The 19,925-nt window shown below is 40.5% G+C and overlaps 1 protein-coding gene across 1 annotated transcript in view; it reads right to left on the bottom strand.

Moving 5' to 3' along the window:
* MMP16 (matrix metallopeptidase 16) overlaps positions 1–19,342 on the bottom strand; it is a 173,669-nt gene extending 154,327 nt beyond the window's left edge. The window contains exon 1 of the mRNA XM_088149148.1: positions 17,782–19,342. Coding sequence (XP_088005274.1) covers positions 17,782–17,913 — 132 coding nt within the window. The 5' untranslated portion in view covers positions 17,914–19,342. The remainder of the gene's footprint in view (positions 1–17,781) is intronic.
* Between the last annotated feature and the right edge of the window lie 583 nt (positions 19,343–19,925).

Genomic DNA, 19,925 nt, shown 5'->3' with positions numbered 1-19,925 from the left:
GAACCTATATATAAAGGCAGAATGTACAATATATTGTAATGGTCCAATCTAGAGATGACCAGCACATGAACTACTCTTTTAATATCGAAAAACACACATCTATATTATTTATTTGTTGTTTATATCCCTCCTTACCTTCAGAAGTTCAGTCAGTCAACACAACCCTGTGGCCAACCGCTCCCCATGACAATAACTTCTTAGAGACAGAATTGGACCACGTGGGCCCATGTGCATCGATGTATCAAATAATCTCCCACCCACTTTCAGCTGGCCCAGTATTGCTCTTCCCCTGCCTCATTTCAGACTTTTCCACCACAATCCCAGTAATGCAAAGAGCATCTTAAAAGGCAGACTAATCTAATCTAAAAATACAACATTTTCTAAGTGGAATTTGGGCCATTTTCTGTGTAAATTTGAAAATCTCAAGCAAGGAATAATTGATAATGGCAATGGTGTTTATGAAATAAGTGCTTTAATGTATTTTTCTTGAATACAGACATTTATTTAAGAGGTTGTATCAAAATATTGCTGTTCCTCCTATTAAGAAAGGATGTATCTCTTAGTATAACTGTTCATTAAACTTTAAGTGAAAAATTAAAACATTTCATCTCATTACTCCTTTCTGTTCTTGTTCCAAACCATGTGTGTTTTGAACAACAGCAGATCAAAGCAAAGAAAAAAAATTGCAATTCTATAGTATTGAAAGGTCATTTACTGGGTATTCTAGATCAACTCATGTTAACTTTCTGACATGTAATTCAGAGTGTGTTCAATTCAGAAAAATCAATGCTGTTAAGTAGTTCTGAATCATCTTTTAGATAAAAAATCATTACACGGAACATTCTTCTTGCTCCAAGCTTAGGGTAACTTCTAACAAAACTATTCATATAGATGCTGTAATTGCTACTATGTGACCAATTTTGTCCTATTGGGACTGTATGGTCACCTAGTGCAAAGGCCTATGAGTTCCAGTCTGAGTAAAGGGCATGCTTGATGAGTCCCAGTAGGACAAAACCAGTTGCATAATGTCTCCTATTGGTCAGTAGCAGTTATAGCATCTGTTAAAACTGTAGAACCCCTCTATAGAGGGATTTCTTGAGGTTTCTAGTATGAGGTTCAGACTCATAAGAGTCTTCTAGTGTGAGGCCCAGTAGTCTTCTAGTCTATAGAGGTGCATAAAAAAAGCTATAGCAACTATTCATATGATTCTTACATTTTCAGATAGGCTTCTTTAAACAGCTCTTTGTCTACCTCGCAAAAATGTGAGCCCATTAGAAACAGCTAAAGATGACTATGATTTATCATAATGTAATTAACCCAACTGAGCCCTACATTCCCTTCCTATATACTAGCCAACAGCAGAGTAAAAGCTTTTAATTCCATTTATTTCCTTATGCTGAATTGCAATTATACTGTGATTGATCAACTAGAATTTTCTGGAGTAAACTAAATTCATACTATAGTAGAGATTTATCCTGATCTGATCCACACTTTGTGCTAAGCCAAAGTTTTCTCAATAAATCACAATTGGCTGTCAGGCCCAGCCCAAGGACAATGGTGAAACAGTCCAGCTGAGTTCAGTTCCTTTATTTGCTTACACCATATAGACAGAATCTTGCCAGACTAAATCTATACTACTGCAACTAGTGGATATACTCTCAGAGATTCCAGGGAGTGGCTATCCTGAACCTCTTATGCTTCCTACACACCATCTCCAGACTGTGTTGCCTTTTGTCTCCTTGCCCTTCCTGGAATGCACCCCCTCCTTCCTGATAGCCTTGGTTTCTTCTGCAATCCACCACATTGGCTGAGTTAACCCAGGTGGCAATTGTCACTCGGGAGTCTCTAGCAGCTTTCAGGGGTGTTGCCTCACAAGTTACCAGATGTGAGATGCTGTTCATTAAGTTGGGCTCTAGGCATCAGTTGGGACTGTTGCTGTTGTACCAGCCTCCCTGCTGCATAGCAACCTCTCTGCCTGAGCTCCTTGACTCCATTTCTGGGTGGCCAGTGGAGTTCCCCAGCCTTCTTTAGGGATGAGGTCTGAGGCTGCTTGGGAGTTCATGGCTACCATGAGAGCCATGTCAGGTCATCCAGGACCCAACACAGGACAGTGGTTGCACACCCGATCTGGTTTTCTTGTCAAAGCAATGGTAACATGACCAAGGGGAATTTTCTGTGGCTCCCCATCATAGTCAGATCATGCCCTGGTATCCATAAGATTCTCTGGTGCTGCCCCCGACCACAGGGAGGCAGGACCTATTTCATTGGTCCATGCTTGGCAACTGATGGACCTTGATGGATTTCAGAGAGAGCTGGGAGTTGTTCCTGATGGTTTGCTGCACAGTCCAGTTGAGACCTTGGTTGCTGCTTGGAATGAGAGGGCCTTGGATCGGAATGTACCTATGCAGCCTCTCCTTTCCCATGGATCCTGGCACACCCTATGTTTTACAGAGAAGTTGAGGGAAATGAAATGGGTTAAGAGATGCCTGGAGTGCTGCTGGATGTCAACAAGGAGTGAATCAAATCAAACACAGGTTAGAGTATTAAGGCCTACCTTGTGGCAAGGAAACATCAGTATTTCTCTGCCCTTATTACATCTCAGAGAGCCATCTGGTGACCTTGCTTAGGGTGACTCAAGCCCTCTTAGGTAGAGGGGGCACTGGGGTTCACCTGCAGGATCACTCAGAGGAATCTGCAGAGCATCTGTCAGACAACATTGCTTGGATTCACTCTCAGTTGGATACCACCCTTATTACAGGTCCTATGGAGGTGCCTGGGGTGCAGTCTTGCCCTGTTATCATGGAGGAATTTGAATCTGTTGGCCCTGATGAAGTGGAGAGGGTACTCATGACTGTGAGCTCAGCCACCTGTGCCCCTCCTGGTTAGCAAAGGCCTCCCAGGAGGTGACATGCAGTTGGATTCTGGCGGTGGTAAATTCTTCCTTAAGAGATGGGGTTGTTCCTTTACCACTTAAGGAGGTGGTAATTCACCCCCTCCTAAAGAAGCCATCTCTGGATCCAACCATACTGGACAATTTTCATCCAGTACCCAACCTTTCCTTTTTAGGAAGATTGTTAAAAGCAACAACTTCCGAGGATCCTGGATGAAGTGGATTATCTTGGCCTCCTTTCAGTCAGGTTTCAGACCTGGACATGAGACTGAAAGAGCATGGGTCACATTTTTGGATGACTTCTGGAGAGAGCAGGATGGGTCAAGAAGACCATCCTTGCTCTTCTTGACCTCTTGGTGGTCTTCAATACCACTCACCATGGTATTCTGGACTGGCTCCGGGGGTTGGGAGCAGGTTTTAAGATGGATAAGTGGTATGTTAGCAGGTTTCAAGATTAATAATCAAAAGACCAAGATGTTAGCAAAAAAAAAAAAAAATGAAATTAGAAGATAGAGAAAAATGGTTTTAAGATTGAGAAAAAAAGTAAAATACTTGGGTATTACTATGACAAATATGAATTGTATGTTATTTCAAAATAGTTATGATAAGACATGGAATGAAATTAAGAAGGATACGTTAGGATGGGAGAAATTAAAATTGTCACTATTGGGGAGAATCTCTGTGATAAAAATGAATGTTTTGCCTGGAATGATGTTTTTGTTTCAGACAATACCTGTTTTGACAACTGATGTACCATTCAAACAATGGCAAAAAGATATATCTAAATTTGTATAGCAAGGGCAAAACCCATGAGTTAACTCTAAAGTGTCACAAGATGCAAGGAAAGAGGAGGATTGGGTTTACCAGATTTGAAACTGTATTTTGCAGCTTGTTGTTTGGTCTGAATGATGGATGTTGCTTGAGAAACAAGAGACTTTTAGTGTTAGAAGGTCACAACAAGTGGACAGCATTGTATTGTGCTGGTTCTCTTCCTTCCTCTGGGGTCAATTCTAGTTGGTGTTGATGAAAAGCAAGAGGTCCAACTCTGTGGGGTGCTGCCGGGCTCAGTACTATCTCCACTCCTATTTAACATCTACATGAAGCCACTGAGTGAGGTTGTCCATAACTACAGGGTGAGAGATCAATATGCTGATGATACCCAGTTGTGTAACTTCACCTCTGGCAAACTAAGTGAGGCTGTTGGTGTCCTGTCCTGGTGTCTGGAGGCTATGCGGGTTTGGATGAGGAATAACATGCTTAACCTTCAACCCTAGTAAGACTGAGTGGCTTTGGGTTTTGAGGCCTTCATGTTCTGAGAACTGAAAGTCTTTGGTGCTGGATGGGGTTGCACAACCCCAAACATACCTTGTGTGCAATCTGGACTCAACTTCTGCTGGATGTGCAGGTGGCAGTTGTGGCTAGGACAGCCTTTGTGCAACTTAGGCTGTGCACCAGTTGTGCCTGTTCCTGGATCAGGAGGATCTACTCCTGCCCTGGTCACTTCCGGAATGGATTATTGTAATGCACTCTACATGGGGCTGCCCTTGAAGAGCATCTGGAAGCTAAGCTGGTGTACAAATGCAGCGGTGTGGGCAGTTATGTGTGCTCCTCGATCAGGGCATATTACATCTCTGCCCCGCAAACTGCATTGGTTGCCAGTTTGCTTCTGGGTTCAATTCAAGGTGCTGGTAATGACCTATAAAGTCTTACATGGCATGGGACCAGGTTATCTGAGGGATCACTCCTTGGTTACATTTACCCATCCCATCAGGTCTGACAGGGGAGGCATGTTATGGGTCCCATCTTCCAAGGAACGTCATCTGAGGAGAGCCTTTTCTGCAGCAGCACCTGCCCTTTGGAACATCATTCCCCCCAAGGTTAGACTGGCCCTGACCCTGCAGGCCTTTCAGAAGGCTCTCAAGACATGCCTGGGAACCCAGTGGTGGTATGGAGCCTGTTAGGTGGCTCTACTGTTAGCCACTGTATGGATTGTACCCTCCTGCAAATTAAGTTTTAAAGTGTTTTTAATTGGTTCTAATGGTTTTCATTTTAGTTGGCTATTTCTAACTACTTATTGTTTTTTGTTTTTAATTGTGTGAGCCACCCAGAGGCATATATGTGAGATGGGCAGCTATATAAATTGAATGAATGAATGAATGAATGAATGAATGAATGAATGAATGAATGAATGAATGAATCTACAAATGAAGACAATCAACCCTGATTTACAAAGGGTTGGCTGGGTTTGCATAATATGCTAATTCACACCCAACAAATCACTTAGCGTGTCATTTGAATCAAACCATCATATCCGTATCATAAACTCTGGTTAACCATCAGTCAACCAAGAACAAATGTGAAAACTTCTGAGCTCTGCCTCACAGCTTTACTGCAAGAGAAAAGGGGAGGGAAGTAAATAAACAAGGAGTTTGTGTAGTCTGATCCTAACGTCTATTTATAGAAATGCATATCCAAATCAGCCTCACAGTTCTGAAATATTTGCAGATGCATATATCATATATGTTATTCAAGGTCTGATTTGTGTCTTACGTTAGGGTAGTTGTCAGGATAGCTGATTGACACTGAACCATCTGATTGCTATTGCACATAATAGGTTGTGGTTTGTGGTGGCTTCCCATTGAAGCTCAAGGCATCTTAACGTGGAGGTACAACTGAACCATGCCTTCCAAGGCTTGAGGCCACTGGCCACACATTTTTAATATGAAAATTGTATTCTTCTATTCCAAGAGTATTCCAAGAGTAGCTGTCCAAATGGCTTTTCATTTAGAATTAGTAGTAAAAATATTTCTTCCAAGTACCTGAAGTTATTATCCATTTCTGTCCAGAATTCCTATTTGCTTCAAAGTATGATAATCAAAGCACAGATACTCAGGAAAAATTACCAGTGTGTAGTGCTGTCCGGCCTTCATTTGTCCTGTGTCTACCATTCTTGTGATCATTACTGCCAAAGGAATCACATTAAAAAGATAAACAAAACAAAAATAACTGAAGCTGTGCCAAGATAATTGCAGGACCCAAAGTACCTGCAAAGTTGCTTCATGAAACTGATGCTGTCGTCCACTTATCCTTGCAGAGGAAAGAACAAGAGCCTATATCAGTTTACAAAAAGAAAGGGTGAAAAAAAAAAAAGGAAAATGTAAATCCTTAATCTGTTCTGCCAGCTTGCTGTTAAGACCCCCTGCATGTCACAGTCTAAGCTACTGATGTCACCTTGCTTCTCTCCATAGTCATTCAGCAGAAGCCTGTTGCTATATTTTTCTCCAGTGGTACTAAATAATTCAGTTGGGCCTGATGCTTTGTGAACAGGCCAGATTACAGGCATCAGGCCAACATTAAGGTCGCTATGGAGACATGCAAGCACTAACACCTTCCTTCCCTGGCCCATGAACATACAGCACATAAACTGTAGCTGCAACCACCATACCCATGTTAGCAATGCAAGGACATTTAAGAAGAGCAGAGGAAAAGACAGGGTTGGGTTACCATTGCTTCCTTCTGGAGAAAGGCTCTATTCTTCTAATAACCATTTGTAAGATGTTGTACCTTAGTGTCAGTACTGCTTTACAAGGAAGGTTGGGGGGAGAATAAAAACACACTGAGGGAATTCTTCTGGCACAAGGTTTCAAGATAGTCTTGTCAAATAAATGTACCAGTCCTGCCAAACATTCTGTAGAACAGCAGAGCTGAAATAGGAGACGCACATCAAGAAAACTCACAGCCTCACAAGGTATTTAATAAATATTTTGTCACAAAACTTTGGGTAATATTTCTAAGGTACTGAGCTGTACTGGTGCCTGTATTTTTTCTGTACATTCCTAACTGAAAACACTCTTAAGGAAGAAAATCCAACCAAAGTATTATAGAAACCTGCATGTAGGCTGTCACCTTCCCGAAGGGGAATTGAAGTCAGGAATCATTTGCAAGTTTTAATTATTGGATGTTTAGAATGACAGTTGCTGCTGCTTCTTTTCTAAACTACCCATGTCTGAATAAAGGGAACAGAGGGGAAGAATGCAACTAGGGGTTGCTACAGAAGCCACATGAAAACATTGTTATTTTTTGCAACCACTCCTTTTTCAGCATTCCAACTGACCATCATCCACTTCATTAATAGACACAATGGACGCAGCTGTATTCTTTAATTTAATTAATAATCCACACTAAAACTGGATTTGGGGTTTTGTTCTGCTTTCTTTTTGGTAAACTAAAATGGTGATGGTCATATAGATGTTCAGCACGACCTGAAATAAAGCTGTGGTTTCTGAGTGGTGACCTATGGACAGTTGGTGGTCTATAATGTTACTGAACGTGGTTGATGAGGGAGAGGAAATGCAGTGTCACATTATAATCTCATAACATGCCTGGAATTCTCACCCCAAATCCTGCAATACTGAATGGGCTGGTAAGTTTTTATGCCATTTTTAATATATAAACACTTACCTCTCACTGCATGACATTACATTTAAGAAGTCAGCATGAACTAAAAAGCTACTTTCTCACACACCCCGCTACTAGTTATTCCAAGCTGTGCCTACATTTACATTGAGCTCTTTGGGTACTATTCTTTGATTAGCCCAACTTTAAAAAATGGCCAATGGTGGCCAAAATATCCTTTCACACAATCAACATTCACACAGCTATACAAGATTGTCTATGTAGCAAATGCTGCTCTTCTAGAAAAGGAAGCAGATTTTCTCTGTCTTCAAGAAGTCCTGGGCAGCTCCACAGCAATCAAGTCCCTTTTGCCACCCATCTCAGTGAACCCCTCCAAATGCCTGTGTCCTGCACATTCTCATCCCTGTTGGCTATGGATTAAAGCTAGAGGGTTAAGCTTGTATCCCTCACACAGTGGCACCAGGTATGGCAGTGGGATGACAATATTTTTTTTCAAGGTACTTTCAATCTTGCAGATTCTATGACTGTTATGAAAAGTTCCCTTTTGAGCTTTCTAAAGTAATTACTTTTAATAGCAGGAGGAATAGAACATGAGAACAAGATAAATCTGTATGGATGCAAGCAATAGATAGGAAGAGGGATGATGCCAAGAATAAAAAAAAATACTATTAAAAGGATTCTGTATTTTAATTATAGTAATTTTGTTGACAAATCAGATTTGAATTATCTTCACTATCTTTATATATTTCTTCAACTCATTGTTAAGTCTAACATACATACATATATACATAACACACTTACACAAATACATATCCACACATGTGTGTGTATATATACAGGTAGTCCTTATTTAGTAACCACAATTGGGACAGGCAACTCAGTTGTTAAGCAAAGCAGTTGCTAACCACAACTGTGCTTATGATCTTACTTCAGCTTCCCTTTGCTTTACAAACCTGCGAAGGTTGTAAATGCATGGATTGGTCATAAAGTTACTTTTTCATCACTGTCGTAACTGCAACCAATCACTAAATGAGACAATTGCTAAATGAGGACCCTCTGTGTGTGTGTTTGTGTGTGTGTGTGTGTCTCCCTCCCTCCTTCCCTTCTGTTTCATGATTAGCTTCATTCTGGTTATCATCCCAAACATGGTATGAAACTCTGGGGTTTCACTGATGCAGCTTGTAGAAGTTTTTGGAACAGATTCTCATTCACCTTCTCTGGACCATTTTAAAATATTTTGGCAAACAATTCAGAGAAGACATCACTAGCCTCCTCTTCTGGGAAGCCATAATCAAATCATTATAATAAATATGTGATTAAATGCAGCTTTGTAATACAGTTACTAACACACACACACCCAAATCATTATCATTTGACCACCAAACCACTGAAAAACCTAGATGAATCTAGAGGACAACAATGCTCTCAAACAGGAGAAAGTTTTTAAAAAGGAAAAAGGGTTTTTTTTTTAAGTGACAGATCTTTTATTTAAGATATTAAAATGTACTGTTTAAATCAATCATACAAAAGCAATAGATTCGTCTTTCAGCACTCAAAATTAGAATGACATGAATGTCAAATTCAGAGCATATCTGTAGAGCCAGTTTTAGAACAATTCTGCAAAATCTAGCATCTGCAATAGCCATCGGTTTTTACGAACTACTTTATTATATTGCCCCCCTTGTCTCCTCACAATCCACAGCCTCATATATCATTATTTGCCATGAGGAATTGCTCTATCTGCTCACTACAAAACAAGGACCAACAAGCAGTCCTTAACTATAAAAAGCTTCAAACTAAGTCATTTTGTGCCTATCATTTGAGTCTATACCTGTTTCCAACATTGTAATTTAAAAAAAAAATGGCTGCCCTGGAACTACTCCTCATTGAGGCCAGTGATTTAAAAAGAAATAAGCTAACCACTGGGAGTCCAGGTTGTTCAGCAGGTTATGAATGTGATTAATAGATAAACAAACATGTATAGAATCGTACAATGAGTTTTTAAAGATCTAGGCTGACAAGACCAGGATACTCTGAAATATTGAATAATTCTTAAAAGTAATTCTTCTGTGTCAGAAATAGTGAAGTTTTAGTTTAAATTAGCATGGCTTCCCATTTGCTTGTTTGCCTTTCTTCTCCTACCATAGCTTCCACTTTAAAATTGCTTACCAAAACTATATAAAGCAGCAGGGGCAGATTTAGGCTAAGGACAAGTAGACACTGGTCTATAGTGGCAAAGTTTAAGGGGTGCCAATGCCGCCCCTCCTTCCAAATCATTCTAAAAGTATCTAATCTTCATATTGGTGGGAGGTGGTACCATCAGTCAATGTGGCCTTGAGCTGGCACTGCCTACAATTGAGAGTATGGCTATATATCCTAGAATTCCATTCCAGAAAACTACTCACACAACAAGTCCAAAACTAAATCACACAGTGATTTAGCCTTCTTCCTGAAATCAAATGGTTTAGTTTAAGTACATGACTACTATAGGGAAGTAATTTGTAATTAAACTGATTTCAAAGCCAACTTATGAAAAAAAACAATTTGCTAGTTCTATGAATTTGTCTTCCTGCAGAGTGCTTCTTCTGCTCAGTAATCCTTCCAGAATCTTGAGAATGAAGAGGATGCGAAAATTCAGACTGCTGAAGAATCCAATTCGTAAACATTTTTATTAGAAATCAATAATTTGTAGAGATGGATTTAGGTCTGGGAAAATGAGATATCAATTTTCACTATCACACCTAACATAGAGAATGTAAGTAGGGTTCCCCAAAACACACAAATAAATACCACAGCAGCAATACAGAACTATCTAATATCTAATATGTATACCAAATGAATTCTTCATTGATTAAACTAAACTATGTCCAGATACTAAAATATACTTAGATTAAATTACAGTTATCAGTAGTGTGGTATGAATGGTTACTAACCAATCAAACAAATGAAAGTTTTAAAAAGTACATACAGTTTACATTTAAGAAAGCAACATGTCATGTAGCTGAATCCACAGCTACAATAACATTTTACATTCCTACATAAGGTAGATGTGATACTAAACAAATAGCAAGTGCAAAACCACTGTCCTTCTCTCTGCCCTTATTACAGATCATACAGAAATATCACAAAAGCCTTGTTCAGAAATTAGAATATAAGCAACATGGTATCCAAGGAGAGACCCGTAGTTCAAAATATCTCAAGAGGACCAAGTTGCCTATCTCTGGTGTAAATAATCATGGAAGCAGAGGAAAGCCATGTTCTTGTCATATTAATGCTCTCCAGTAGAGTTGTTCTGAGTGATTCAGAATAATTTGGGATCCAGCTCTCTGAGAAATACAACAGAATTGTGAATTGCAGTATGTCTGCAAGATAATTTAAGGACAGTCACTCATATCTGTGAAAACATAAACTCCATCCTCCAGACAGTTATACTACTGATATTGCTGAATATTGTTAGATGGATTTCAATAATTCATCCCTGAAGATGTGTCCAGAATGTTTTAATAAGGCCAGCCAACCACCTGTTTAATCAAACTTTATTCTTCATGGATTACTATATTTTTGAGAAAAGGAACGAGAACCTGGTCCAAATGACCTTCTCATAAATGTAAGCTCTGATCTAAATGGGTGACAAGTAGGAAAAAGTTGATCTAGTAGATCTGAATAAAATACCCACACGTATGGATAATAAGTTCAACCAGGTGCTTTCTGCAGTTGCCTTGTGGTTCTAGGAAAAAATTGAATTGCAGACCAGTCCTACATTTGCACTCCTGTACACTCCAGAGCACCTTGTTGGAATCAAAAGTGAAGTCCTGCTGAGCCTTAGTAAAGATCAATAAGTAGTATCCAAATTTAACAATATTTACTTGTTTCTGTTCATATCACAACACACAGTTTTTCATTGTTAAACACTGCAGTTTTATAGCTTGACTTCTCTGTATCTTAAATTATAATAAACTATTACTTTTAGCTCCAATTGCTATGTGGTTTGGAACAGCAAAGATGAGAGGAAGTACATTCTAACCTCTATCATGAGCCAAAAGATCAAGGGCTGTACAAATCTCAGGTCTGTAAATTAACTTAACAAACTTTAAATTGTCTTTGTAATCATCATATTGAGACATTAGTTAATCATCTAAATAAACACTGTAGTGGACCACTGGCACATCCTACTGAAAAAGGGGCTCCTTTTTCATTTATATCTAACTGCCATCCAGCTATTAACAACTTGAAGATATTTGAATATTTAAATGTCTCCAAAATGCTGTCTTTAAGTCTACTATTAAAACTAGTTGCATATGAATATTTTAATGTTCTCAGTGAGACCTAATTTAGATTATTACTAGTGTCAAGGATAAAGACATTGAGCCAACACAAAACCAACATGGGGGGAAAGTTTAAGTTTTCAGTATCAGAATCAGCTCTGCACTGAAATATAAGAATAAATGCCTAATACAGCCATAACTAACTCAATTACCCTAGCTGATATTGTCATAATCTCACAACGGATCATACATATAAAGGATATATAAAATATGAAGATGATTGGCAGGTTAATAGGTCCACTCACTGTAGTCATAAGTAAATACACCAAGAAGAATTAAGGAACAGAGTACCCCTAAATATGTAACAAACCAGGTTTTTGTTTTCAGAATCACTACTAAGCTTGTAATCCTTTTTACACATAAACCCGTTCCTTATTTTTTTCCCCAATCTTTCCCAATTCCAGCAGCCTGAAATAAATGTAAAAAAAAAAGGGAAAAAAGTCACTATATTGTTATTATTAAATATATTATTATGATATTTGGCATCATGAGCCCTGGTAATCTATTGAGATCACACAAAAATATTCTAGAAAATCCCTATCTATCCCTATTCAATCCTCTTCTATAAATTATATAAATTGCAGTTTTTCTACGTTTTACATATATTTATCCCCAGGGTGCTTTTCTCATTTGTTTTAATGAAGTCTGTTTAAGATACAGTACTTCACTACTTCCAATCAAAAATAAAACTGAGAAATTATCAGACTTTCTTCTATACTTATTACTGTAGAAAGGGCAATTCAAACACATGCACAACCCACTTCTTTCCACATCTACTCAGAATGAATCTGCACTTAGTTTAATGAGACTTAGTTCTAGCAAATTGTGCTCCACCTTTTTTCCAAGTGAAATACTTTTCCACCTAAAGTCTTTGAAAAGTACATTATTTTCAGAGAACTATGAAGAAGAACTAGATGTCAAACAAATAGAAACAGAAAGGTCATATGTAACAATTCAGTGACAGCAGACCACTCATTCTGAAGTTTGTTAACAGTAGAAAAATGAAGATATCTGCAGCTATTGTTGGCATGGGAGGGGGCATTCTACATTCTATATTTCTCAGGTTTAGATTCCACTGTGTTTTATTTCATAATTGGCAGTGTTAATCTTTATCTACTCCTTTTAATACTAATAAAGGCTTGCTTATGATAAACCAGGTCTGGCTTCAAAAAACTCCCTGAATCCTTTCCACTAAGCATTGATCAATCCTGTATACACAAGACAGAATGAAAGTAATTGGCATCAGAAAATAAAATATAAACAAGGTTTCAATTAGAATCACTTAAATTGGAAATAGGAACCACTGGTCATCCCAAAAAATTAAGGTTAGGACTCCTTCCAATACCTTCTGGGGCCCTAGATTTTATAGGCCTAACATAGCCTAATGTTTCCATTTTCAATTATTTCTGCATTCCAGAGATCACACCATCTGTCCCCCATCTCACACCTTCCAGATGTGTTAGAAATGGGCATTATCTTCCAAAACATCTGGAGGACAACAGATCACAGAAGACTGGCCTAGATTCTGGAGCTGTGCAAAGCATTTGAAATAAGTGTTTTCAAAGTGCCTTGGTTCAAAAATAGCACTAAAGCAGCCCATCCTTTGCAAAATTACCACAGATGCTTCAAAAGCTGTTCCCAACTGTCTGCACATCCATGCACAGACAACACTTCTGCTGGAGCACAAACACATCATGCAGCAAGTGGAAGTTTCCAAAGTAGCCATGCAAGCCTTGTAGTTGCTTACACACTTCAACAAGAGGTTCTTCATTTGCACCAACACTTGGAGAATCACCTCTTTCAGATGCTTTGCACAGCCCTAACAGCTTCATTCACAGAATTCTGATTTTCAGAACCAGTATTTCATAGATATGGTTTTCTGTACTTATAATATTGTGATAAAAGCAAAACCCTTGCAAAGTGGCTGATCACATGATCACTTGTATTCCATAGGCATTATCTCTACACAAGAGAATTGTATTAAAATTGATTTTTTTAAAGTCATGAATTGTTAACAAGCTAGTAGCCATTGTGGATTCATTTGCAATGTTGTAAAATAAGCCAGCAGTTGCATATATTATTTTAGCATAACAGGGACAGAGAACTGAAGGAAGCTGTCAATACTAGTTCAGACCACTACTCCACTAATCCATTTGTCCCAGAATTTTCAACACCAAGTAGCTGAAGCTTCTGGAACTGCAGGAAGACATTTTTCCAGCTGTATCTAGGGATGCCAACTATTGAATCTAAAACCTTTTGCATTCTAAGCATGCTCACTTCTGCTGAAATATTCATGAATAGCAGAGGTAAAGTATATTTTTTAAAAGAACAAGAAATACTGATCTATAACAATGGATATAGATATGTTCCTGAACATTTCAGGTAATTGTTAAAACTGTTAATTACTTCTTAAACTGACAAAGGACTCTTAACCTTCTTTGCTATAGCACAGTAATACGTTAGTCCTCTGAAGTCTCAGTCTACTATGTGATATTAGGTCTCATGCCATTGCAGCTATATTCAGCCAAGCAGATGAACATAACCAAGTGAAATAAACATCCAGATATACTTATTAGTGTCTTAATCAACCAGCTGAGGGCGCAGATTATTAAAAATGAGAAAACAATACTAGGTGCCTAAACAGAAGTTTGTTGCAGCTTTGATACACCATGCAGCTACTACACACATAAAACATATGTACTGATGACTTCCAAGAGAATAGACTTTGACACATGGCATATGGATCTAATGTTTCTAAATAAATGGAGATACACATGTGGGTAAGCAAACTAACAGTTCAATATTTATAATATTAGATGATGACCAAGATTAAGGCAGCTATCTCTATTCCCCAAACTTACACAGTGTTTGTGGGATCTACTGAGGAGTTTATTTATTTAGATTACTTCAAGTTATATGCCACTCCATTTCTGGAAACTACATTTCATTGTCTCATCTATGGATGGCAATTCATAGAGATCTGCCCCTTTAAATATCTCAATGATTGCCTGACTCCCATAAAGATTTATATTCTTTGTGGTCTTGTTTAGTTAGATCTAAATCTATTACTCAACTAAGATTCACAAAGAAACATGCAGAATGTTTCATTTTCATTTATACTGTAAATCAAATCTCTAGTAGGTTAAAATTCGATATTACCAAAGTGAGCAAGGTTTGGTTTGTAACAGTAAAAGTGTAGGCTTATAAGTCATTAAGCTCTGGGCAGAGTTCCAGTCACAGAAGATTCCTTCTCTGAATCTTCAGGAACCTCTTCATCACATCTTATCCAATTCAAGATTCTCTATGTAACAATGGGGGGAAGGGAGGATTGCAAAGGAAAGAGTGTGCATGTAATCCACTTCCAGCCTCTTCTGCCAATACTATGTTTGGTTTCCATGAGATAGAAATTCAAATAATATGTGTTACATACAATTTCTGATGTCTTTTCTTACAGCTGTATTAAATCTATGTAGCCTACAAAATGTCAAACAAGTGCCATGCACGTGCAGTTTTAGTATTTTAAGACTACTGCAAAAAAGTTCAAGCATCAATATAAATAATTCAGACATATGCCAAAGACTGGCCACAATGAGATTAAAATCTATTTATCTCTACTATGTATTCAGCAGCCATAAACGCCAACCCCAAAGGTTTTCAATGGATAGCAATCCTCTCATTTTTGTATTAACTTAAATTGTTCCTGGAACAAAACTTGCTGTGCTCAAGTATGGATGGTTTTTAAGTAATTTACTGTCCTTGGTAAGTGTTTTATGGGTCTGGTGCTGACACAGAGAAATACATGGCAGAGTGTCACCATAACACTGCCAAGTTCTTAGCCTTACATTCCCTTTGCCATTGTGGCATAGCAGCTCCAGTTTATGACAAACTGCAGTTGAAAAACTCTCAGCCTTACTGAAGCATAAATGAAAATTAATGTACTTGCAGCACAGTAGCAGAAACCATGCTGATTTTGAAGAGGCAGAAGAAGATGGGTAAGGATATCACTATCTGCTCTCACACAGCAACAGGGACATTTTCTAAGTCTGAGGAAATCCCAACCGACTGGTCCCTAGGAGACTCAGTGTAGTACTGGCATCTAGGAATTGGAAATGCTTTCTATATCTGGATTACTCTATTACTGATATTATGCAAAAGTCCACATGCTTCAGCCTTACTCTTTGAGGTTTATGAATTCTGAATTTCACTTATACACGATTGTGATGAACATGCTAGTACTAAACAAAACACCACCAGGAAACAGAGAACTTCTCCAACTTCGCTTCTTTTTGTACTCTTCCACTATGTTGACTTTCGCCCTCTCCTTCTCATTGTTTATGCTGGCCTCTTCATATGTTCCCAACAGACTAAACTAGTTTTACTCCTCATGTCCTAGCACCATCTGCTGCTGGCCTATTTCCTGCAGAGAAGGCTGTTGGCCAGCAACTCCAGTGGTAAGCGAGAAAAGCTTTTAGACCTAGAAGAGCTTTCCTACATGATGATGATCCTATGGCAAGACCTTATTGGTGGTCTTACCCTCCTCCCCCGTGCTCTCCTGTGCTTCTTATTGGAAGAATAAGAGTAAAGAGAAGCATCAAGGGGAAGTTGAACGGCTGACTAGTGTCAGTCCTGATAAGATCAGCACAGTTAAGCCAAGAGGTATCTGCCACTCTAAAACATTTAGAAAGATGCATTTTCTGTTCAAATTGTTTGCTGCTTAACCTTATGAGACCCAATTAGAGTAGATGGGGAGAAAGAGGAAAGTAATCAATACAAAGAATCTAGTAAACATATCATAAAATCTAACAGAAACAATTGAGCCACCTTGTTAAATATCATAACCAAGATCAGGAGGTAGGGGGAAATCTCATATATACATATTCTTGTCAAAATAGGGAAGATAATAAATGATGACCGTAGTTCATCATACTTTTTTGCTTTAAAAAGTATGAGATTTTGAAAGCGAAAGCAGTAAGACGAGGGTGGAGACAGACATCAGATATGCACAAGAGTAATCTTAGGTTTTAAAGTGCTCTGGGGTCAAAAAGTAACTAATTGTAGGTGTCAAATGTGAAACAGAGTGCGTCTTGTACAAAAATAGAAGTTATGAAGGATGAAGTTCTCTGCCAAGAACAGTGGCTGACAAAGATGAAAGATGTAGTGAAGATGGTAGGAATGTAAGGTAGAAACTAAAGGAATTGAGTCAATATAGAGCCATCACATATAAGTAGTTAGCTGCCACTGGAATGGATCCAACTTCGGAGAAGATAAGGACAAATTATTTTACAGCTAATTGCACAGAGCAAATAAAATAAGGTGGGGAAGGGTGAAGTAAACCATATTAAGTTAATGACAGATGAGAATCTAAAGCAAATGAAGCCTACACTGTGCCTGTGAGATAATTCTACTGAGCTCTGTGGGGCTTCTTTTTGAAAAGACTTGCAATATAAAATCCTGGTCCAATAGAAAGCACAACCAAATCAAGAAATCTTGGACTAGGGCTGAGAACCCAAAACACCACTGAAAAATGGAAGGGGGAGCAAAACCACAATAAATCTGGTCTGGATCTCCTTCACCTTCCCACTTTTAGCTAACTCCATCTCCTGAGTTCTTTTCCCAAGTTTGCAGTTGCCGGAAAGAAAAACGTTTGTTTCAGCCCAAGTTCAGCAACCCCGGGCAAAGGAGAGCTTTTCCGTGACAAAAGAAGCCCAGCTCTGCTGAAACAATGGCAATTTCCTCTCCAGCTTGTTCGCACCCGAGCGTATGTCTTTTTGCAAAGAGGCCAGTCCGAGGGAGAATGAGCGGTATGAAATCCTGAGGTCCTTTCTGCACTCCGATCGCGACGAGCCCGGGGACGGACGTCCACCGGTGCCTTTCACGCCGCCGCCGGTCCAGTCGGCTGTGCCCGAGCGAGCGCGCGGTTTCCCACTCTCACCTCGCTCGGCACAATGGTGCGCTCCGAGCGCGCCTGCCGCCGGGGATAACGGGATCACCTAGCTAAGCAAGGCTTGTCGGAGACGGGAAACTCTCAGGGACTCGGGAAGGAAAAGCGTCTCTCGGAAGCAAGGACTGGCTAGCTTGTTTGTACTGAAGCTACGCACGCAGCAACGCCGGAAGAAAGGAAGCACAGCAGGCACACCGCCCCGACCTTACCTCTACATTGAAATACTGCTCCGCTCGGCATCCGGTGGCACATAAAATCCAAAGCAAGGCTTGCAGGAAGAGGACTCTGGATTGATGCACGAAATCCCCCCGACTTGCAGTGCTGAAGGCGAGTAAGATCATAGTGGACTGTGTGCTTCAGTGGAGAAGGAAGAGAGAAAGCTCCTTTTCTCCGGCCGCTGTCTTTCTCCCTCCTCCTCCTCCTCCTCCTTCTCCTCCTCCTCCTCCTCTTTCCCCCCTTTCGGATACCCAAACAAAAACAGAACGCGCACACGCGACGTTTTGTTGTGATAATAATAGTAATAATAATAATAATAATAATAATAATATTAATAATAATATTAATAGCCCAGAGCTAGCGAGGAAGGGCTGGATGCAGGTTCACCTACAGCGGGGGAAAAATGGGGGGGAAGAGGAGGAGAAAGGGAACTCGACACTTCACTTCCAAGCGCGGAGTGGTGGCAGCCTGTAATAGGGTCAGCTCTCCTTCATCTTCCTCGGTTGTCCCGTCTGGGCGCCCAAGCCGAGGTGCGACTCCTGCGAGACGCCTTGTTCGCCCAGCGGCAGCAGCCGCCGCCGCCGCCGCCGCTGCCGCTGCTCCGATGCGTGTGTGTGTGTTGTGTTGTCTTTTTCCTCCTCCTGCTGCTGCTGCTGCTGCTGCTGCTGCTGCTGCTGCTGCTGCTGCTGCCGTTCTGTCTGCTGCCGCCAAGGCCTTAGATGCCGGGCCGCCACTTCCCCGCGCTCCAGCCTCCCCGCTTCTGGTGCTTTTTCCTTCTCTCCTCCACTCGAGAATGTTCATCTGCAGATCTCCGTAACTCCTCCTCTCGAGTCAGCCTCCTCGGAGAGATCTTAAAGGAGACCGCCCTTAAAAGCTCCTCCTGGAACCCAACAGGAAGGAGAGGAGGGGTCGCCGGCCTGGGGATGGCACCGTCTTCGCTCCAGCCAAGCCCGGCCCGGCCCTGGCCAGCGGGAGGAGGGGGAAGAGAGGTGCCTGGTGCGGAAGCTGGTCGCGCTGGGAGGGAGCGGGGAGCCGGTCCGCGTCCCCTGGAACATTCACCCAGTGCCCCAATTCGGAGCCAGGGCGAAATAACGAGTCCCCAGGGTTTGCGCACGCATGGACGCCGTACCTCACAGGAATAAACAACCATCAGACCTTCGTTTCCACCCCTGCCTGTCTGGGCTGCCAAACCGCACGCATTTATTTCCACTCGTTTCTGCAGAAAAGATCTCAGAAAGAGAGCGGGGAGGGTGAGAGGTGGGTCCGAATAAAAGATACGGTTGGTTGGGTGCTCGGGCAGCCCAATGCCACGGAATCAGAAGAAGGAAGAAGTCACCCTTGAAGTCAGCAAATTTACTTTGGGTTAAGCCAGCAGGATCCCTGCCAGGTGAAGTAGCCTTCCCTTCACAAGAGCTTTCAATTAGTCCGGACAAAGTCTGTGTATTTTTCTACCACTTTTCATTCAGTCTGATGAAATCAAATCTGCCTTTGAACTTTCTTCCAAAAAGGTCCTGAGATGGCCAACAGGGGCTGTCTTGTCTATCGATTGTCTCTCCAGTGATGCTCAGACTGTCCAGGCTTCCATGAAAGGAAGCCATTATCTTCCCATTGGATTCCCCCCCCCCCCCATTGGGAAATGTCCCTTCCCTACCCCACCCCCACCCAGACTTCAGAAGGATGGAAAGATATATTAGAGAAAACATCAACAGCAGTAGTATCCTCCAGCTATAAAGCTCAAAAACACCACCAGGAGAAATTTCAAAGAAATTGTAAAACATTCCAAAAATAAGAGAGGTACAACAGAGGAAAACAAAAATCTGTAAGCACATTTTAGCACAACATTGGTTTAAAGAGAACATTGCAAAGGAAACAATGACTCAGACTGTCTCTTGGGATTAAGACAAACAAAAAAGCAAGGGGTTAAACTGACATTTGAAAGAAAAATATCCCCCTGTGGCCAGGGTGTTAGAGTTTGGAGGAATAACTTCTTTCAGGTCCTCTGGAGAGGCAGATGCTTTATGAACACATGAGTTTATTTTTAACTTCACAAATGTGGGCTGGGCAGGAGGGCTCCATCTCTTTCTCCATGATGATTTCCCCAAACAAGTAGTGACTTCTTTTTTTCCAAAATGAGGAT

This window comes from Python bivittatus, unplaced genomic scaffold, assembly GCF_059951505.1.
Source record: "Python bivittatus isolate LINGU-HERP-01145 unplaced genomic scaffold, Pbiv_v1 ctg000590_np1212, whole genome shotgun sequence".
Classification (NCBI taxonomy): domain Eukaryota; kingdom Metazoa; phylum Chordata; class Lepidosauria; order Squamata; family Pythonidae; genus Python; species Python bivittatus.
Note: the sequence above shows the minus strand (reverse complement) of the source record. Positions and strands in the feature narration are given on the sequence as shown.